At 36.2% G+C, this 17,864-nt stretch overlaps 1 protein-coding gene across 1 annotated transcript in view; it reads left to right on the forward strand.

The window, feature by feature from the left end:
* Positions 1 to 17,864, forward strand: part of Tank (TRAF family member associated NFKB activator) — a 79,626-nt gene that overhangs the window by 20,070 nt on the left and 41,692 nt on the right. Inside the window, exons 2-4 of the mRNA XM_008845747.3 lie at positions 949 to 1,096; positions 16,374 to 16,482; positions 17,339 to 17,457. Coding sequence (XP_008843969.1) covers positions 998 to 1,096; positions 16,374 to 16,482; positions 17,339 to 17,457 — 327 coding nt within the window. The 5' untranslated portion in view covers positions 949 to 997. The remainder of the gene's footprint in view (positions 1 to 948; positions 1,097 to 16,373; positions 16,483 to 17,338; positions 17,458 to 17,864) is intronic.

Here is a 17,864-nt window from a genome sequence, read left to right on the forward strand (position 1 = left end):
AGGAATACAGTCAGAGATGTTAGGCAAACTGAGATGATAAAACCAAATTACCTCCTCTGAGAAAATCATCTGTAGTTCAGAAACAGCAGGGAAGTTAAGAAACTAATAGGTAGTGGGGTTGAGACTGAAGGGATATGATTTTTCTTTTTTTAATGTACAATCCAACAGCAACTCTCCCTAGATTTTGTGCTAAAATAAGAGCATTTTCACACATTTTAATTGCTCTGTGATAACAACAGTGTGAACTCCATCTACAAACATTTATTATCTACTTAATTTTCCTCTAATTTCAGTGTAGCAAGAATTCACCTTGTAAGTGGGAGTAACTGTCCATTTAGTAAAAAGAAATCCCTTCCCACATTGCTAATCATGTTGTACATCTCTATAATGTATTAATAATTACATGCTCTTTTATATTTTTCAACTACATTTATAGACTACTATTCTCAAAGTAGCATTTGTATGAACTGGACCCTGATTTATGAACTGAAGTATTAATAAAGAATATTTTCAAATTATAGATTTCATATTTCAAGTCATGATTTTAGATGAAACTTTTGTGCCTTTGTAAGTATTTACAGTGCTTGATGATAAAATGTTTATGTTAAGTCTCATAGGGCCATCTGAAAGATGCATTTTTTTTTTTTAATTTATATAACTTTACGGGACTGGAGGAATGGCTCAGTGGTTAAGAGCACTTGTTCCTCTTGTAGAGGACCCGGGTTTGAGTCCTGGCACCCACATAGCAGCTAACAGCCATCTGTAACTCCAGTTCCAAGGGATCCAACACCCTCTTCTGACCTCCACAGCCATTGCACAACATGGATGCACTTACACACATTCAAGCAATACACTCATACATATAAAATAAAAATAAATAATAAAATATTTTTAAAATAAAATTTGTATGACTTTAATAACTATCTAAATTGTTCTGATACTTTCCAGATCTGGCATTTACTCCTTCCTTTATAGTGATGCTACAGGACAAAGAGGAATGGATAAAAACATTGGTGAGCAGCTCAATAAAGCATATGAAGCCTTCCGACAGGCATGCATGGATAGAGATTCCGCAGTAAGAGAGCTACAGCAAAAGGTGTGTGGTTCTGGATTTGAAAATTGTTCTTTATTCTGGTAAATGGAATTTGAGAATTGAGAATGTTAGATTGTTGGAAACTGGAGAACTATAATTATTATAACATAAGAGTGTGCTAATGAATGAAATTTACGGTTTTTTATTTGTTGCCCTTTAAAAACATATTGTGGCCTATGGGAAAAGTTGATTTGATGGATTCCTTTTAAGGTGATTATGGTTAGGAAAGAAAGAACATGTTTCCTCATGTAATTTTTAAATATCAATTACTCATATAAGGAAGAAATGGTTGTTTAAAGTTTTATGACAAACTGAAGGACATTTATCACTTTCGGTGTTGCCTTTTCTTTTCAAATTGTTATTTGAGTAACAGGAAGACTCTTAAATCTTAAAGTATCCTGGAACTAAATTTGCCATTAATTCTTAGTCTTCCATTTTTCATGATAGTTAAAATAGAACAGAAGATTATAAATTGCCTCAGTGACATGGAAAGTGACATGGAAGTTCATACCTAGACCATTTTGGAAAAATTGCCTCAGTGACATGGAAGTTCATACCTAGACCATGTTTGAAAAAGCTGTCTGGAGGAATCTAGAGAAATCTGTGTCAGTCTTCCTATGCACTTTCCCTCCAGCTTCACAAATTCTGTTGCATGTGTGCAGAGCATAAGGAATTCTACTTCAGAGTTCAGAGTTTTGTTTTGTTTGATTGCCTCAAATTCAGAGCTGGCCTCATAGATACCATGTGTCAACCAAAATTTCATACTCAGAGAAAGTAGACATCACCATAAATGTTATTTGTGCAGTGTAGGCTGGCAGAGCAGTTACAACCTTATCCATTGGAAATATTTACAAAGCCAATTTCCCAGATGACATCCAGGATCAACTTTGCAAGTAGGCCTTTGTGATGGTAACAGCCCGAGTTCCACCAAGTTAACTTATTCTTCCACTGGCTGTTGAAAGTAGGGGATCTTAACATGGGTTCCTCAAGACCAAAATAAAAAAAAAAAATTTTTTTTTAAAGGGCTAGAGATTAAAGCACTTGCTAGGCAAGCATGTGGGCCAGAGTTTGGATTCCCAGAGCCCATATAAATGTTGGGTGGGCATGGCAACCTGCCTGTAATTCCTGCATGCAGAAGGCTAAGATAGGGAATCCTCAGAACAAGCCAGCTAGCCAGATTAGCTGTATTGGTGAGCTCTAGATCCTATTGAGAGACTCTGCCTCAGTGAATAAGGAAGAGAGTGATTGAGGAAAATATCCAACATCAATCTCAGGCACACACATGAGGAAAAAAATTTTTTGCTAGCCCATGAAATATTGAAGTCTAAAGAAATATGCTAACTTTGAAATCCTTTGGTCTTTCCATAAATACAGTATATCAGTTATACAATTTCCTTCTTTAGGGTGATATATCAACCATTAAACATTGTTATATATACCTCTCTGCATTCTACAGAAAATATTTACACTTTTATTCTTGGCCATTTTTCTCTTGGTTTGTAAAAGAATTACTCCATTATATGAATGAACTTAAAGAATATAAGTCTTCTCATTTTAGATGACTTAGGGAGAAGAGAGGCATATGGCAGGGCTTTCAAAAATTACTAAAATGAGGCCAGGCTTAGTGGCACATGTCTTTAATCCCAGCTCTCTGGAAGCAGAGGCAGGTGGATCTCTCAGTTCAAGGTTAGCCTGGTCTACATAGCAAGCTTCAGGCCAGCCAGAGCTACATCGTGAGACCCTGTCTCAAACAAAACAAAACAGAATGCAGAAATGAACAACAATAACAAAAAAAACTCCTAGATTTTATTTTTCCTATTTTGCAGTGAGATTCATTGAGAGACTTTTGACAATTCTATTTGAATTTCATACAACTTGGAACTAAGTAAGAAGAATGTTAAGGTGTTTTGAGATTAAGACAGAAACGGGAATTTCTTTTTTTTTTTTAATTTTATATATTTTTTAATTTTATTTTATGTGTATACGTGTATTGCGTGCACATAGGAAATGCACCCATGTTGTGCAATGCCTACAGAGGATGGAAGAGACTGTTGGATCTCCTGGAACTGGAGTTACAGACAGTTGTTAGCTGCCTCGTGGGTGCTGGGATTTGAACCTGGGTCTTCTGCAAGAACAGTCAGTGTTCTTAACTGCTGAGCCATCTCTCCAGCCCCAGAAACAGGAATTTCTTGCTGATAATTTAGCCTGTTCTTTTACCACGGAAGAAGCCATTGTTTATATTAGCATATATCCCAGAGAAATAAAGGGGAATTTTTTGATATTTTTGAAAGTTAACATTTGCCAGGTACTCAAGAACTGAAGAATGGATAAAGAAAAACTTGTTCTATTTTTACCTTTTTCTTTTCTTTTTTTTCTTTTTTTGGTACTTTTAAGAGTGTCTCCCCACAACCCCAGTAGGCCTGGAACCCGTTATGTAGATCCACTTGCCTCTGTCCCCTGGATGCCAGAATTAAAGGCATGTGCCACCACGCCTGGCTGTTCTTCTATTTTAAATTCAAGGTATTCTGATGTATTTATTTTATACATTTATTCAATTTCCTATGTACTACACCCTTGATGGGTTTTGAGAATGCTAAAATAAATAAAACATCATTTGTATCCTTAAGGAACTTTTAAAAGTTCAAATAGATAATAAAAAACAGAAAAAAGAATCAGTGGCTGTTATCCTTCTATCTCAAGTAGTACAATAAAAGTTAGGCAGGATAGTATATGGCACAAAGCAGAGTCATTTATCTCATTCCTTGTAGATCAAGTCAGCTCTTTTCAAAACAACATCTAGGCTAAGATTAAGAACAGTGTAAGTTGGGGAACATGGTTCCTCTATGAGTGAGGGGGTGGGGAGATATTAAGATAGTAAAAAACACAAACAAGAAGTGAGGGAATGTTAATGCTTTATGTGTACCACAAGATGGTCCTGCGACTCCATAAAGAATGATGAAGTGTTGTGGAAAAAATTGCTACAAAAATAAATTACAGCCCAATCATGAGGAGTATGACTAGTAATGTGTATTTTATCTTTATTCCATCAAGTATATACTTTTACCATTCCTATTCAACATAGTATTCAACATAGTACCAAGTCCTAACCAGAGCAGTTAGACAAGAAAAAAGGTAAAGAGGCATTGAAATTGTGTAGAAAGAAATAAAATTATTTATTTTCAAACATGATCACTTATGAAAAATCCTGCAGTTTGTACACATAACCAGTTAGAATACATTCTTTAGAGTATACCAAATCAACATGCAAAAGTTCAATATACAGCATAAAAAGAAAAGTAAATTGAAAAGCAGGTAGTTGTACATGCCTGTAATCTCAATACATGGAGAGGTCAAGACAGAAGAATCATGAGTTCTAAGTCAGCCTGGGATACATAGCAATACCCTGTTTAAAAATAAATAAAACACAGCAGCCAGTCCTGGTGGCACACACTTTTTTTTTTTTTTTTTTTTTTTTTTTTTTTTTCTCTCCCTGTAGCCCCAGTTGGCCTGGAACTCACTATGCAGACCAGGGTGGCCTCGAACTCACAGAGATCCGCCTGCCTCTGCTTCCCAAGTGCTGGGATTAAAGGTGTATGCCACGCGCCTGGCTTGCACACGCCTGTAATCCTAGCACTCTAGAGGCTGAGGCAGGTGGATCTGTGTGAGATCAAGGCCAGCCTAGTCTGCATAGTGAGTTTCAGGCCTTCCGGGGCTAGAGGGGAATGCTGAATGGATGGATGGATGGATGGATGGATGAATGAATGATGTAAAATTCTATATATTAGCCATGAACAATCTGAAAAAGAAAACCAAAATTTTAGGAATAACCTAAACCAAGTGGGAAGTAGACAAAAACCAAAACTATAAAACACCGCCCCCCCCAAACCATTCCAAACTTTAAAGACACCAGTATATAAGGGGGAAAAAAATCATCTGAAGATGAAAGGTGGGGAGGGAAGAGGAGAAAGAAGAGAAAAGGAAATCTGTATTCATGGAAAGACCTCTTGTCTTTCTCCATTTTACAAAAAGAAGAACTCAAAATATATCAAAGACATGAATATAAGAGCTAATATGATAAGACTTTTAGAAGAAATTACGGGGGCAGAAGATTTGTTACATTGGATTCACAATAATTTCTTGGATATAATATGAAAAGGCCAACTAAAGGAAGTAAGATTAGAACACACCCATTGGTATGGCTCTTATCCAAACACAAACCAAAAATGTTGGCAAGGATACAGTGAAACTAGAACTCCTCCTGTATGTTGCTGATGAGAGTGCGAAGTGGTGCAGCTATGAAGTATAAACTATTTAATATAAATTACCTAAAAGAAGTGGAAGCAGGGGACACAGAGCATTATTCTCAAAAGATGAAAAGTAAAAGAAATTCAACTGTTCATCAGTGGATGAATGGACAAAATGTGGTATGTTCATATAACAATATTCTGTCTCAAGAAAGAAGGAAATTTGTGTACATGTTACAGCATGGAAACTTGGAGATACTATACCAAGTGAAACAAACCAAACATACAAAGGGATACATACTATGTTAGGTACAAAGAGTAGTCAAATTCCTAAAGACAGGAAAAAGGATGGTTGACAAGGTCTGTAAATATAAGGATATGTATTTGGAACATAGTAAGAAATTACCTTGGTCTAGGGAAGTGATAGAAGTTGGTTTTTCTCTAGAGTCTATGACCTCTCCAACCATATGTAATATGTTTACAGTACCATACATGAATTTCCTCTATTGAATGGGCTTTAAGTCCAATTAGCTGTTAATTACCCCCAGTATAAAAGTGCCACTATTGCAGAAATAGAGATAATTTGTTGAGCCAATCATTGTGGTTTGTAGGCTTTACAACTGGGTAGGATCATTGATTGGTTTTGTACCTTGGCAGCTTGGATAGTATCTTTGGATACTATGAGAGATAGTTTTGGGGAAGGAAGCTTCCAGGTCAGTTCCAGCTCAATTGCTCCAAGCCCTGTGTCTGAAATATGCTGTATCTTCAGCAGTAGGATATTTCCCTTTGACTTTTCATAGCACCTAAGCATTATTTATTTTTCTTTTCTTCTCTCCCCTGTATAGCCCCCCTCCCCAGTTAAAGTACCCCCCCCATTTTCCCCATTTCCCCCTTGATAATGCCTTTGTCCTACTGTCCCTCTTTCTCAAGCTCATTCTTTTCTGAGTCTGGGTTACCTCACTTTTAATAACAGTTTCTAGTTCCTTCCATTTACCTGAAAATTTCATTTTTCTTTACCTCTGAATAGAACTCTGTTATGTAAATGTACCACATTTTCATTATCCATTCATCAGTTGAGGAACATTTAGGTTGTTGAAGGGAAATAATTGCCTAAATTCTAGAATAGTTCAGGTAATACATCATAAATTGGTTTTTATTTATACTTATAAGAAAGGCAAAGATGCATAATATTTAAAGTCATCTAATTTTCTGATAAAGGAGTTTTATTTAAAGCTTAGATAAAGGCCTCAAACAAGACTAAATTTGGCTATGTTCTCTCTTTTCATCATAGATATGCCATAATGTTTTTACAACAGTGAATATATAATAATAAAGACTGTAAGAGCTAGTACTAACTCATCTATGACTCTCTTTTCATCGTAGATATGCCATAATGTTTTTACAACAGTGAATATATAATACTAAAGACTGTAAGAGCTAGTACCAATTCATCTATGACCTTTCCAGCCATGTTTATTTGGCTGCAATTACAGTACCACCCATTAGTTCCCTCCCACTGAGAGGGCTTTAAGTCCAGTTGGATAGCTGTTGATTACCCCCCAGATAACAGTGCCACTACTGTACCAGTAGAGGTAGTTTGCCATGCCAGTCATTATGGTTTTTAGGCTGTAGGGCTGGCTTGGACTATTGATTCATTTTCTCCCTTAGCAGCTTGCATAGTATCCTTTAGAACTATGAGAGCTAATCTTCAGGGAGAAGACTTCCAGGTCAGGTCCAGCTCCATTGTCCCAAGTCCTGTGTCCAAACTATGTCCTGTCTTCAGCAGTAAGGTCTTACCTTCAAGTTTTAGGAGATAACTAAGGTCTCCGTCAATAGCCTGTGTTATTTTGGGAGTCTCTTGGACTGTTCTGAACAACAACTCAAATGGCGGTCTCTCCTGTCTGGCACTGTGCTCCTTGTCATACAGCCCCCAGGTATACACATGCACTAATGGTCAGACCTTAATTGTGAGTACTCTTAAAAAAAATACCTTTATGGCCTGGAAACATAGCTCAAGTGGTAGAGTGCTTATCTATTATGAACAAGACCCTGTGTTCAGTTCCTAGCATTGCATAAATTGGTGGGTTTGTGCATAATCCCAGCACTCAGCAGGCAGAGGCAGGAAGATCAGTTCTAGGTTATACTTGGCAACAAAATGAGTTTGAGACCAACCTAGGTAGAGACATGGTCTCAAAAAAATGTGTGTGTGTGTGTATGTGTGTGTGTGTGTGTATAAAATGCTTCCACTTAAGATGTAAAGACCCTCATTTTTTCCTTTCTTGGTTCATCAACAGCAGATTCTCTTTATAGAGATATTAAAATAAAGGATCTGGTAGTTTCTATTTTAATTCTTCTTTTATAGTATATCGTCAGTACTGAATCATAAAATAATTCCCTGTCTCTTAAAATTTAAAGTCTCTGTACATTTTCTCCTAGATTTTAATCCTCAGAAATATCTTCTCAAAACTTGTAGACAGATGTATATTTGTCCAGTGAAATTTGTTAATAAAACTGCCTGCATTTCAACATTTCTTCAAAAATGTATTGGTCATGTACTGTGTATCAGTAAATGCATTAAGTTCTAAATCTACAGTGATAAAGCAGTCCTGCTCCCTGCTTCATGGAATGATGTGCATCTAACAAAGCAGAGATTGATCAGTCCTATAAATGTAGTTTCAAACTCTTATTAGTATCAAGAAAGATTAACTACTATTAGAATGTCTAGTGAATTTTGACCTAATCTAGGAGGTCAGGGATCATTTTTATGAAGTTACTTTTGAAAGAGTACATTTGGAGAACTTTTCAAATAGAAGGAAGGATGCATATTACATTCATAGGTCTAAAAAAGCTGAAAATATATGGTAAAATGAGAAGAGTCAGGGGCAAGGCTGCAAGGACATAGAAGCCATACTAATGACATTTGGGTGTTTATTCTAAAAACAATGAGAAGCCATTTAAATTTTTATGGACTTTGTGGGGTTTTGACATGAGATAAGAAGTAGCTGGAAAGTATTGGTCTTATGATGATAACAAGGATTAAATTAGATTGAATTTTGCAGAGAACACTTATCTGTAGTGTCAAGAATGAATTAACTGATAGATTTAGGGAGTGCGGGTGGGCCATTGTAGTTGTCTGTTAAAATTATAGTGTGATTTGAACAGTGGTGGTTGCTTTGAAGATTCTAAATTTTTTGTATTTGAGACATTTTTGTGATTACTGTTGGCCTTTGGTAATGGATTTGGCTATGCAACAAGTAGAGTCAAAGGTGATGGGCCTGAGGTGAAGTGGTCACCTAATTTGTAGAAGGTATAGGTTTAGAACCCAGCACTGAAAGAAGAAAATTATGGTGTTTTAGATAGGTGGTGGTACTGTATACTGAAAAGGAAAGAAACTTATTTGAGAGGGAGGGAATGTAGTCGAAGACCATCAGTTTTGAGTATATAAAATGAAAAGTACTATGGCAGTTGGCCATAGAGATCTAGACTAAAATTCTGAACTAGGAGAAATGTGCTTCACTGGCATGTAGCCAGCCACTAACATTGCCTTAGGAAGAGAGTGCATAGCAAAAAAATTGCCTTGAAGAGCCAGGTGTGGTCACATGATGTGTAAGGGGTTAGGCTTTGGTAGACTAGAAAACCTACATTCAAATCTACTCTTCTACCTACTGGGAAACCTTGGGTAGATTAGTTTTTCATTTTTTAAATGTGAGAAACAGTCTCTTTGGAAGGTTCAAGGATTAAATTAGATAAAGAAAATATGTCTCTAATTTTGGTACATAGAAGATATTCAGTGACATAAATTCATGAGGATATTATGTTACTAAGTTGAAAATTTTGGTTACAGAACACTTTTCATTTTTTAAATAATTTGTTTTATTACATTTACATTTTTATTGGGGGGAGGGATGCGGATGTTGCGTGTGCCATGGCATGCATGTGGAGGTCAGAGGGCAGCTTGCATGGGTCTTTTCATTATGTGCGTCCCTGGGATTGAACTCAAGTTGTCAGGCCTGACTACAAGTGTCTTTACTCACTGTACCATTTTGCCAGCTCATTTCTCATTTTTTTTTTTTTAAAGTAAGACACACAAATGTGTGTGATGAAGTTGTATTCCTGAGGAGGAATGGAAGGCAAAATAATGAAAGGGACTGTTATTGTATATGAATGCATCTTTATTTGTATATTTTTGTACTGGTAGTGGTAGTCATTTTTGTTGTTTTGGCACTTTTTTTATTAGCAAATGTACAATTTTTGTACATTTTAAGTCATTAATTGTTCTTTAGTCTTTTAAAATTTGTGTTTCTCTGTAAACTTTGAACAACTAGACTTTTGTTTACTTTGTTTCTTGCTTCACAGAATGTTTTAACTGCGTTGATTTTTTTTTCTTGCTTTTTTTTTAGGTCTTTTTGAGGCAGGGTCTCCCTATAGCTCCAACTGCCTGGAACTTGCTCTGTAGATCAGGCTGGCCTCAAACTCACAGAGATTCACCTGCCTCTGCCTCCCAAGTGCTGGGATTAAAAGCGTGCACCACCACACCCAGCTATCTCTCTCACTTTTTAATTGTCTTTACAACACTGATCTCTCAGAACATTCTGGGTCCTAGGTTACAATGACTAGAAAAAAAGTAGAAGTAGCTTTGAGTATGGGCTGACTGTGTGGTGGGTCTAGTGACAATTCAGTGATCCAGGGTTTTATTGTTGGATATGTGCATTATTTGCTCTGTGTCTGAGTAGTTCATTTTGTGCTGCTATAACAAAATACTATAGGCTAGGTAATCTATAAATAATACAAATTTATTTCTCACAGTTCTGGAGACTGAGAGGTCTAAGGTTAATAAGGCACCAGAAGATAACGATGTCTGGAGAGGGCCCAGTATCTACTTGGAAGATAGCTCATGGTTACTGCATCCTCCATGGGGATATATACTGTGTCCTCACGTGGCTTAAGCTACAGAGGGGCAAAAAGGGGTGAACTCTGTGCAAAGCGTTTTTAAACACCTTAATTCCCATTCATAAGAGAGAATCATTTATGACCTACTAACCTGTCAACAGGAATTTTGCGTGAAGACACATTCAAAACAGCATTTTGCCTCCCTGGCCCCCCAAATTTATGTATATGGCACACATTCAATTTCATCTCAAATCTGAACTCATTCATCATCAACTTTAAAAATATAAGCCCAGGGGTTGGAGAGATGCCTCAGCAGTTAAGAGCACTGACTGCTTGCAGAGGACCCAGATTTGATTCCCAGCACCCACATGGTGGCTACGAACCGTCCTTAACTCCAGTTCCAGAGGAATCCGAAGCCCTCTTCTGATTTCCACGTTATTGCACGACACGGGTGCACTCACATACATGCAGTCAATACACTGATACACATAAAATAAAAAATATTTTTTAATCTAAGCCTGAAGTCTTGCTTGTATAACATCTAAATCAGATGTAGGTGAGACTGAGGGTTCAGTTCATCCTGTAACAAGCTCCTTTCCATTTGTGAGCCTTTGACATCAAACAAGTCAGGTGCTTCAAAAATGCAGGGATGAGGGCTAGAGTGATGGCTCAGTGGTTAAGAGCACTGGCTGCTCTTGCAGAGGACCAGGGTTCAGTTCCTAGCATCCACATGGCAGCCAACAACTGTCCATAACTCCGATTCCAGAGATCCAGTGCCTTCTTCTGACCTCTGACCTCTGTGGGCATTTCATGACACAGGTACATTTACACACATGCAGGCTATATACTCACATACAGAAAATAAAAATAATAAATAAAATATTTTTTAAAATGCAATGATGAGGGGCTGGAGAGATGGCTCAGTGGTTAACACTGGTTCTTGCTAGAAGACCCGAGTTCGAATCCCAGCACCCACATGACAGCTAACAACTGTCCGTAACTCTGGTTCCAAGGGATCCAACAGCCTCTCTGTTTTCCACGGGCATTGCATGACACGGGTGCACTTACCTACATGCAGGCAATACATACATACACGTAAGATAAAAATAATAAAAATAAAATATTTTTAAAAATGCAGTGATGAAACAGGTGTAGGACATTCCCTTTACAAAAGGGAACAACAGGAAAGAAAAAAAGAGATAACAGGTTCTGACTAAATCCAAAACCTAGCAGGGCAAATATTAAATCATGAGGCTTGAGACTCTTCTCTAAGTCTGTCTTATTTCCTGTACACATTGAGGTAGAGGTTAGGCCCCAGAGTTCTGGGCAGCCCTGCACCCACAACTTTTCTGATGCTCTTCTGGTTTAGAATCACATGCCTTTGGTTATACACTGGTCACTTTACCAGTCTGGGGTCTGAGTGGCTCCCCTGCAACTGCAGAAAACATTGCCCTTGCAGGAATACTTTGCAGTGACTCAAACGCTAGTACCCTGGTGGAGACTCCTTAGTGGTCTGGCTCCCACAGTTATAAATATTATGTAGATACTTTGCTTGTTATTAAAGAAAGGATCTAAGGTTTGCCAAGAGCTTAATATGTAATGGTATTTTATATTTGCCATATCTTTCAGTTCTTGAAAGGTTATTTTTATTTCAAAGAGAAAGAAGCCAAAAGCTTAAAGAGGCAAAAAAATCAAGATGAAAATTAGATTGTAAAATAAAAATAATTTGTCATAGTTTGCCACTTGGCATGCTGAGAAATCGATGGCAGTACTAGTAGTAGACAATCAAATTGATAATCTGGTATCCATCCAGCTCAGTACGTCCTAGATAAGGTGTCTGGCATGCGGCAGGATTGGAGGCAGGAATTGTAAAAATAGTGGGCAGAGAATGATTAAAAGAAAGAGTTACATGTAAGCCAGAGTATATGATCTTGTAATTTTTTAAAAAATGAAACTAAAGTTTATACTTAGTTTACTAAAGTTTTATGATAGATTTTAATTAGTTTGTGTCTAAATTAATGTTTGTCTAAATTGCTGCGTGGGGAGGTAATTAATGTTTATCTTCCTTTGTGAACTGTGAGCTTCCTATTGAGAGCATTTGTAAACAAGCAAATCCTTCAATAAAGCATTCCTATCTCTTTATTAATCATGGAGCAGTTTAAAGTTTTTTTTAATTGAGATTGTATATACACTTAACATATTAAATTACTTAGTAAAAATCATTGGAATAAAGCCATAGTATTTTTTCAGAGTATTGAACTTAATTCTTAAAGATAAAAAGAAATATTTGACCAATGGAGAGTATTATAGATGACTTAAGGACATGTGAAATTTCCCTCACCTTGGAAAATTAAAAAAAAAAAAAAAGAATGTTCAGTGTCTGCAATAGGAAAAAAAAATCAGTTTACAGAAGTCTATTTTAATATTTATGAAACTCATGAAAATTTGAACAGCTGTATGGCCAATATTATTGGAAATATGGTGTCATAGTTTTGAAGAGGAAGGACTGGAATTTTGCCTTAATAAAAGAATGATTCTAAAAAAAAGAAAAATTCTTTAAATAAATTTTTTAGTTTTATTTTTATTTCATTTATGTGAGTGTTTTGCCTGCATGTATGTATGTGTACCATGTGCATGCTTGCATGCTTGGTGCCCACAAAGGCCAGAAGAGGGCATTGGATCTCTTGCAACTGGAGTTACATATGGTTCTGAGCTGTCATGTAGGTGGTGGGACCTGGACCCAGGTATTATGTAAGAGTAGCAAGTGCTCTTAACTACTGAGCCATCTTTCCAGTCCCAGAACAATTCTTTTCCTTTTTTTTGGGGGGGGGGTCTTTTTGAGACAGGGTCTCCCTGTAGCCCCAACTGGCCTGGAACTCACTTTGTAGATCAGGCTGGCCTTAAACTCACAGAGATCCGCCCTTCTCTGCCTCCGCCTCCCAAGTGCTGGGACTAAAGGCATGCAGCACCACGCCCAGCTCCCAGAACAATTCTTAAGATAGCTTTTTGCTTTATTTATGATACTCTAGAGTATGTTTAGATAATTGTTTTGTTAAATATAAAATGCATGTTGCTATACATTTGATCTCCTGTGCTAAGATTTGCTGTTGAACACAATACAAACCCCCTATGACACAAGTACCTAACTAAATACCTGTTTAGTGCCTTAGATTCTGATAGATCACTTGTTTTGCTAGTCTTTGGAATTAGGAGTGTCAAATACACAGAAGCCAGAGTCATCTTAGCCAGATGGTGTTTGATACAGATGGATGGTTAGTTGTCATGCAGATCTCCTAGTTGGTAACTTGTTGCTGCCATCTGACTCAAAGAATCATTCACACACACTGGCTGTCAAAAGCATCTTCTCTTCTGTCTGTTTTAGCTGTCATGTCTGTGCTCTGTACAGAAGTGTTGACAAGACATTGCTGTTGTACATTTTCAATGTGGTTGTTAGTGAGTTTTCTGTTTGTGGGGTCTTTGATAGTACTGGAATGCACTTGCTTTGTAATTATATTTTATTTTAAAAATACTGTGACTCTGCAACAATTATCTCTTAAAAGGACTTCATGCTATTTGTTTATTCAGAATTGTTTAGTGAGCACAGTAATTTGATAAAAAAAAAAGAAAAAACTTGTTTTACTTAGTTTGCAGACATCAAAGCAAATCCACTTCTCCCTGCATTCCTTAGGTCACTTTTGAAGACATTGTCTACTTCTCTGATATTTCATTAGCAATTCAATTAGCTGATTATTCAATTAATATTTACTGAGCATCTCAGTATGTTACAGACACTCTGATACTCAAATTTCCTTGAAAAAATAGTTTCTTCCCATGAGGTGTTGATACTCTTTAGGGAAATCAGACATATATACAGACTACTATAACTGCCGTAAATATATGAAAAGTATAGTAAGAGAACATGGACCATTGCTTGATTGTTTGCCCAGCTATACTTTCAACATACTTTTTTTAATTTGTAAAAGAATTTGCTTTAGTTTTATAATATATTATCAAACTGATTTAAGAAATAGTTCAAGACTTCTACTTGAAATAGTTATTGATCTATTAATTTTCCAAGCTGTTAAATATATTTCAGCATTATTCATTTATTATATTATGTTGTAAGCAGATGTGCTGAAGTGTGCTTTTAAGCTTGAAAGAAGATGATGAAAATTAACTGGTAAAAGCTTTCTGAGTTGTTTCCAACTGAACATATATGGTCTTTTGGTTTCTTCACTGAAATGGAGTGCAGGGGCATAGTAAATGAAGAATGGGCTGAGACTTGAATAATTTAAAATGTTTATTCTCAGTCTCTAACTTGCTAAGTTTTTTTGATCTAGTTACTTGATCATTGAACAGGAAGATGTATGTATCAGTCCACAGGCAGTGAAAAGCAGGTAGTTACTGATGTTTATTAAGAATTTCACATTCTTTGGAAAAGTATTCTAAATGCCTAGAGTAGATAGGGAAGACCATAACATATTTCTTGATTCTTTATGTAGCAAGGGTAATTTTAAAGTGTTAAAATAGGGCTAGAGAGATGACTCAGCAATTAAGAGCACTAGCTGTTCTCGCAGTTTATAGCACCCACATGGTAGCTAACAACTGTCTGCAACTGCAGTTCCTGGGGATCCATCTTCCTCTTCTGGCCTCTGTGAGTATTGAATAACACTGGTGCATTTACATTTACACAGGCAAAGCACTCATACACATAAAATAAATAAGTAAATAAACATTTTTAAAAGAATTTGCTGTAATATTTTTATCCTTTGAGTCTGTTTACTCACTCATTCTAGCAGCATTGATGTTAATTTATATAGGAATAAGAGATCTTATTCTAAGTAGTGTGGCTCTGGATTAGACTTCAGTTTCTAGGGCTCAGTACCTGGAGCTTGAGTTCTGTGGGGATACAACTCATAGTTATTAAACATGATTCACAGACTCACAAGATTCCTTCTTCTGTTTATAAGCGTGCATTTAACATGTTTTGAGGAGTTCTATGGGGAATGTCAAGTTTTATAAAGTCTACCCTCAGGCAGCATGCAAAGATAACATGCCACATGGGTTACTTACCAGCTCTGTCATTTATTTCTGTTTGAAATGTCTTACATATAGAAGTTCATCTTTTATTTTGGTAAATGTAATAATTTCTTAAATTTATATTTGAAAGTCCTTCATATATATGTTTAATTTGTGAAGAACTTTGGGTTTGCTGATATCTGAAAATAATAGAATGTCATTAATTATGAACTTCGATTAAGAGTTAATTCAAAAGTTAAACATCTAGTATCTACCAAAGGATGCTATAATATTATTAGGACCCTTTTCATGGTTCAGTGAATTTGTATTTAGATATTTAGTTTTTTGTTCCTCTGGTGGTAGAAATTGACAAAGACTTTTATATTATGGTTTGCAAATATATCTTTTAAGACTACTAATTTGGTAATTGTGATACACTTTGCAAATTTTTTTGAAGGTTGACACATCTGTATATCTGTATTCCTAATACATACTTGTGTCATTTGTCAAACTTAATTTTCAGCAATCATAATAAAATAAGAAGGTGGGTAGAATAAAAATATAAGAAAAATTATAGCAGTCAAAATATTTAATTAGCATTTTTATATAATAAAAGCCATGGTATTCTTGTTGTTTTCCTATTGGTATACTTTTCGAATTTGTATTTCTACCTTTGGTTTCATAGTGTTTTACTTCTAGTTACTTCTTTTGTGGTTTTGTATTCTAAAAACAAATTCAGAGTGTTTATTTGAAAGATATAAAATTTTATTGTTTTTAAATTGGTATGTATTTTTAAATATTAATATTATTCATTTTTTGTTATAAGTATTAAAATTTCAAATTATAACTTTTATCTTAAGGGCCAAGACACCATACTGTCAAACTCTTAACTGAAATTTCTTTAAATAAGGTGATTTTTAAAAAAGTTTTATAAAAAAAATGCTCTAATTGTTTTAAATCACTGGTGTTTACAGTGGTTACAAGTACATTCCTGGAGCCAGTCTATAACTCATATAAATTTTCAAGTAACTGGGAAATGACAGTATGGGCAACTCCTGTGTGTTTATTAATGGGCAGTAAACATATCTGTCAGTAAATATCAGACTAACTGGTTTTCTTGTCAGCAGACTGAGAACTATGAACAGAGAATACGTGAGCAACAAGAACAGCTGTCATTTCAACAAACTATTATTGACAGGCTAAAATCACAGCTACTTCTTTTGAATTCCAGTCGAGGTAATCTCATCTCTTCTCCTCTCCCCTCCCCTCCCCTCCCCTCCCCTCCCGTTCTCTTCCCTTCCCTTCCCTACCCTCCCCTTCTCTCTCTGCTCTCTCTCTCTCTCTCTCTCTCTCTCTCCCTCTCCTGAACTATCTCTCCCACATCCTCCCCCATACCTTTTTTATTCCTCAAATTTTACATGTAGTATTTTTTGTAAATGATTATCTTAAATAAGAAATGCATAGCCAACAGGCTAGAGAGATGACTCAGTGTTGAAGAGTACTGGCTGCTCCTGCAGGGGATCTGGGTTTAGTTCCCAGCACCCACATGGCGGTTAACAACCATGCATAATTCCAGTTCCAAGGGATCCAACACCCTCTTCAGGTCTCTATGGGCTTTGTACAACATGGGTGCACTTAACATACCATGCAGGCAAAACACTCATATACATAAAATAAATAAACAAGAAATGCATACCCAAAAATATGATGTATAAAAGTTTAATTGGACTAGGAGCATGGCTCAGTGGTAGAGCACTTGCCTAGTGTATATAAGACTCTATTCCCAGCCCTACCAAAAAAAAATTGTTCCTAAAAGTTTAATTGTTGATAAAAATCAAATGCAAGGAGTATAATTCTAGTTTTCTGAATTCATATATTTTACCATCGACTTTTGGGAAGATAAGAAATAGTGGGAAGGAAAAAAAATCTAAATGAGCAAGTTGTCAAGATGAATATTTCATAAATAATATTTTTAAGCCAGAACTTAAATTTTATTCTTTTGGGGTTTATTTTTGTTATTATCATTATTTTTCCAGGTGATACCAATAGTAAGGGTTTTCTGCTTGGTATACAAGAGATTTTTGTCTTGCAGATAGCAGTTATGGCTATGCTCCTTTGCTTGAAGACAGTGAAACAAGGAAGAATACTTTAACTCCTGATCAACCACATGATAAAGTGAAACCAGGAACACCAAGAGATAAACAGTCAAAGGTAGGTCATAGTCAGATTTATTTTTTAAAGGAAGTTAGGTTTCACAGATAAAAAATTATTTTGTCTGTATCCTCTCACAATTTGGATGGGAAGGCTGTGGGCAGAAAATAGACAAGATTTATTTCAACCCTAACATTGCTTCTGCAAAACTCAGTATTTAAATGCACATAGATGATATATCTTCGTCATTTTATCTTCCTGCAGTGATGATCTACCACTGGAATTCTTTTTTTAAGATTTTTTTTAAATTTATTTTTACACCCACTTCCCAGATAGAACCCTCCCATAGCCTCCCTCTCCCCACTAGAGCCCTTATACTCTGATATCCCTGCTACTGTCTGCTGTGTTGTCGGCACCCCCAGCCATTCCCCACTACTTGCCCTTCTGGTGAATCTAGTCAGCCTATC

The sequence above is a fragment of the Nannospalax galili genome, unplaced genomic scaffold (assembly GCF_000622305.1).
Source record: "Nannospalax galili isolate Female #2095 unplaced genomic scaffold, S.galili_v1.0 scaffold540, whole genome shotgun sequence".
Classification (NCBI taxonomy): Eukaryota; Metazoa; Chordata; class Mammalia; order Rodentia; family Spalacidae; genus Nannospalax; species Nannospalax galili.